The following is a 4,603-nucleotide window of genomic DNA, read 5'->3' as shown; positions in this document are numbered from 1 at the left end:
CGCCGGGGTGATTGATGGTCGGGCGGGGTGGGGCGGGGTGTGGCTCCCCTCGGGGCTAGGTCCTCGCCCAGGGGCCCCATCGCAGGCCCCGGCGGGTCACGTGTGTGACACTGTGTGTGTCCCTCCCATCTGACCTCTGACCCGCCGCAGGAGAGGCTTCCCGGATCCCATTGGGCGTAGCCGGGCGGGGCGCGACCCCACCGCCGCCGCCGCCGCCGCCGCCGCCGCTCTGGAGGAGAAGCGAGGAAGCGGTGAACCTATATCCGGCCGGAAGGGGCGCGGCGCCCTTTGCGTCGCCCCGGCCTTTTCCCCTTCCTTATTTACACTCTGCTCTCCAGGGGCGTTCCAGGTCAGGGCGTGGCGGGGCGTGGCGTGGCGCGGCGGGGCGCGGCGGGGCGCGGCGGGGCGCGGCGGGGCGCGGCGGGGCGCGGCGGGGCGTGGCGGCCGGGGCACAAGTGTGGCATGTGATGGATGCGCGTGGGCGCCCCCCGCTGCGCCTACACTGCGCTGACCCGTCGTAAACCCCGTGCGGCCCGGCGCGGTGGCGCAAGCAGCAGCAAGCTTATGGCCCAGTTACCACCGCTTAACCCTGACCGCACTTATCTTATCTCTGTCCTAACACGAGCCTTAAGCTTGTCTTACGACCTTAAACCCACTCGCGAGAGTAAATTACTTTGCTTCTGTCTGTTTGCTGAAAGTGTTGTGTGAGTGTTGTGGTTGTGTGTCTTGTCGTTTTCCGGGGTGGGAAGAAAAAGAGTCGCGGAGGTTTGTTCGCTTCTTTCCTGTACGCCGTGCGCTGTCGGCAACAGTGTAAAGTTGTTGGCCTCGTTTGCGGCGGGGTGGTGCGCTCTGGAGCCGTCCAGGAATGAGTTGGCGTTTATGAGTATCTCACTGCGCCGCTAATACGACGCGACGTTCGATAAACCACCAGCAAGCGCTCGCGACAGAGCCCAAGCATGCAATGCGGTCGTAAAACTTGAGCACACCCGCACCTTTGTTGAGCCCGTCGTCGAGCGAGCAGCGTAAGCAAAGTCGTCCCCCTTTAAGCACGCTAATCGTGCATGTAAGAACATTCTCAGACTAATACGTCTAGATGCACGCTTACATGTGTAAGCACCCGTAAGCATGGTCTCAAGCACGCGGGACATGAAGGAACTTAAGCGCACCCCTACCATAAGCACGCGGTACCTTAAGCACCCCTATGCCTCAACGGAACCCGGCCCACCTTAAGCACGCGGTACTCTACCTCCAGCGCACCTCTCAGCCTAAAGCACGCGGTACCTTTCGTCTGGCGCGGTGAGCGCGGCGGTTATACGGCCACAACACACTCAGCCCGCCCATAGACGCGCAGCTGCGGCTCTACGATAAGTGCCCGCCGCACGTATACCATGTCTTTGTCCCGGCCGGGGCTGGCCGGGCCGGGGATTGCCGCTCAAGGCGATATGGCGACTCGATCTGATGGCAGTGATTCTCTCATGGCCTGCGGCCCCCACCCCCCTCCAGGGCGTCGCCATGACGCAGCGCCACGCCACGCGTTTTGTTTGATTGTGGTCCCGTTAGGCGCGGTGGTGGTTGGTGTGGACTTCCAGCGCGATACCTGTAGGTCTCTACAGGCCCAAAGGTTTTGAATAAACCTTGAAACAAATTGAAAATTTTCAAAAATTCCGTTGCACACATGCACCAAAACGCAATATTTTTCATAAATTTGTACCCAATAACTTAAATCTTCTAAAATCTGATAAAAAAAGTTCCGTCGAGAAACGGTTTGTAAAAGCAGACGATACAAATTCAAGTAATCTTGTCAACTCTATAATATTTCATTGGGGAGTTCACGGGACGTTGTTTTCAGTCTCTCTCACTCTCACTCTCTTCTCAGCTAGTCGGGCTGACCTGAATGACGAATTTTCCTAAAGAGAAGCGGTGAATTTTGACCGTATTAAACTGTCAACTTTGTTTTTGTTTTGTTTTCAGAAGCTACCCGCGCCTAATTTTAGACTCCTCCAAACCGAGCCTATCCAGTGCAAAGTTTGCCGTAAGGGACGCCAGTCCTCGTAGCCTCAATCTCATGGAAGAACGGGAGGAGGGGCCCTTTCTGTGTTCTGTGTGTAACAAAGATTTTGAAAAAGATGATGAACTGCGTCGACATCTTCGAACTCATATAGGAGATGAACCCTTCGAATGTGACATGTGCAGCAAGAAGTTTTCTTGTGCAGCAAATCTGCGAAAACATCTCAAAACACACACCAGAAAGGCACATTTTGAGTGCACGGTGTGCAATAAAAAGTTTCTGAACGCACGTGATCTGGAAAGACATCTACTAACACACACCGGAGAGAAACCCTTCGAGTGCCCGGTGTGCCAAAAGAAGTTTACTCAAAAGGGAAACATGCGTACGCATCTCCAGCTTCATTCGGGAGAAAAACCTTACGAGTGCACGGTGTGCAGTAAAAGGTTTCCACGAAGTTGTGATCTGAAATCACATCTCAGGACTCACACGGGAGAAAAGCCGTTTCAGTGCCCGCTGTGTGTCAAGAAATTTTCACACTCTCACCAATTGAGTGCTCATCTCAGGACCCACACGAAGGAAAGGCCTTTCGAGTGCACTGAGTGCCTCAAGAAATGTTCTTCAAGTTCCTCTTTGCGAGAACATCTTAAAGTCCACACAAGAGCGAAACCGTATGAATGCTCTTTGTGCAAGAAGAAGTTTGGGTACCATATCAGTCTCAGTTATCATATGAAAACGCACACGGGAGAGAAGCCTTATGAGTGTGCAGTGTGCAGCAAGACATTCGCCTCCAGCAATGGACTGCGCGCGCATCTTAGAATACACTCTGGAGACAAGCCTCATGAGTGTACAGTGTGCCACAAACGTTTTGGAGACCCTGGTGATTTGCGGACACATTTCCGAATTCACACGGGGGAGAAGCCTTTTGAGTGTTCTGTGTGTCACGAGAAATATTCGGCTAGAAGAACCTTGAAGACGCATCTTCGAACTCACACGGGAGAAAAGCCTTTTGAGTGTACCGTATGTCACAAGAAATTTGCTCAAGGTTCAAATCTGCGTTCACACTTAAGAATTCACTCGGGAGAAAAGCCTTTTGAGTGCACTGTATGCAACAAGAGATTTTCGCAGCAGTCAAGTCTAAAGGTGCATCTAAACATTCACACTAGAGACAAACCTTATGAGTGTTCAGTGTGCCACAAACATTTTTCACACCCTTGTGATTTGCGGAAACATTGTCGAATTCACACGGGAGAGAAGCCCTTCGAGTGCACTGTTTGTCACAAGAAATATTCCTGGGAGAAAACCTTAAAGACGCATCTTCGAACTCACATAGGATAAAAGCTTTTTGGGTGTACCGTGTGGACCATGTGTCTCAAGAGATTGTTTTCATATTTCACGTATGTTCGCACTCAAGAATTAGTTCAAACGAGAATCCTTGACTATTTTCCCCACCTGGGGTAATGTAGGTATATGTCCAGGGGGTGGAACTGGTAAAAAAAGTGTACACACGTGTCTACACAATCTTTGTTTCAGAATGTGTGTGATTGTGAATGATTCTGTCGATGCGATTGTCTCTGATTGTTTAAGATTGTTGGGTAAATATAGGTTTAAAAATTGTCATAATTGTGTCAGATTGTGTGTGATTGCTTCCAATTGTTTGATTGTGTCGATTGTGTGTGATTGTTTCAGATTGCGTGTGATTGTCACTGTGTGTGATTGGCTCTGATTGTTTCAGGTGGTCGGATAAATATTGTGACATATTTTAAAACATTGTGTCAGATTGTAACTTGATTGTGTGTGATTGTTTTCGGATTGTTTGTGTTTGTGATTGTTTACGATTGTTTGTGATTGTGTCCGATTGTTTGTGATTGTGTCCGATTGTTTGTGATTGTTTCATGATTGTTTCTGATTGTTTTTCCCGATGTACACACATTGTGTCCAGTTCCACACCCTTCGGTAGATGTCATTATGCACCGATACGATGTAGAGACACCTTTGTAGCTCGGATCTACAGATTTATCTACGAAATAGGGCACAATTTTGTACATTTTTTTACAGTGGTAAAATATATCAAAATCCACCTCAAATTTAGAGCTGGCACTGTTCTGTTCTATCGAATAAAAATAACCCATTACCTCAAATATCCAAATCAAGAGTGTTTATAAAATTCGAACTCAATCCACTTCCACACTGAAAATTTAAAGCATAAAGCAAACGTGCTCATGTGCTTTAGAACAACTGTAAAGGTGCTACTGCAATAATGTCTTCGTAAAGGCAGGTATCATCTGCTAAAAATCACAGCAGTTTTGTTACGATGTAGTTTACCATTCCTCTTGTTTGGTTTTGACGGATAGAGCTAGTGAAATTGTGAGGCGGCGCGCTGAACCAAAGGAGACGTAGGAACTCAGTTCTAGGCGCGGCACGTCGCGTCGACTCATTCTGTAATATGCAGATGCGAGAGATGGAAATGTGATCCCTCGGCGTGCGTGAGGGGGGGGGGGGGGGGCTTGCGCTGTGTGGTCCGGCAGTTCGGCAGTGGTCCAGCAGTGCTGCAGCTGCTGACGAGCCATCTGGCTGGGATGCTGGTTGTGCCGGAAA

The 4,603-nt window shown here is 49.9% G+C and overlaps 2 protein-coding genes across 2 annotated transcripts in view; one reads left to right on the top strand and one right to left on the bottom strand.

The window, feature by feature from the left end:
• LOC113205621 (vesicle-trafficking protein SEC22b-B) overlaps nt 1-4,603 on the bottom strand; it is a 19,717-nt gene that overhangs the window by 9,107 nt on the left and 6,007 nt on the right. The window lies entirely within an intron of this gene.
• On the top strand, nt 474-4,463 carry LOC127749947 (gastrula zinc finger protein XlCGF52.1-like). The gene has a single exon (XM_052270088.1). The coding sequence runs from the start codon at nt 2,066-2,068 to the stop codon at nt 3,341-3,343; it is 1,278 nt and encodes a 425-aa protein (XP_052126048.1). The 5' UTR covers nt 474-2,065; the 3' UTR covers nt 3,344-4,463.

The sequence above is a fragment of the Frankliniella occidentalis genome, unplaced genomic scaffold, assembly GCF_000697945.3.
Source record: "Frankliniella occidentalis isolate FOCC.00 unplaced genomic scaffold, Focc_3.1 Scaffold110, whole genome shotgun sequence".
Lineage (NCBI taxonomy): Eukaryota > Metazoa > Arthropoda > Insecta > Thysanoptera > Thripidae > Frankliniella > Frankliniella occidentalis.
This window is presented reverse-complemented; position numbering and strand designations above follow the sequence as displayed.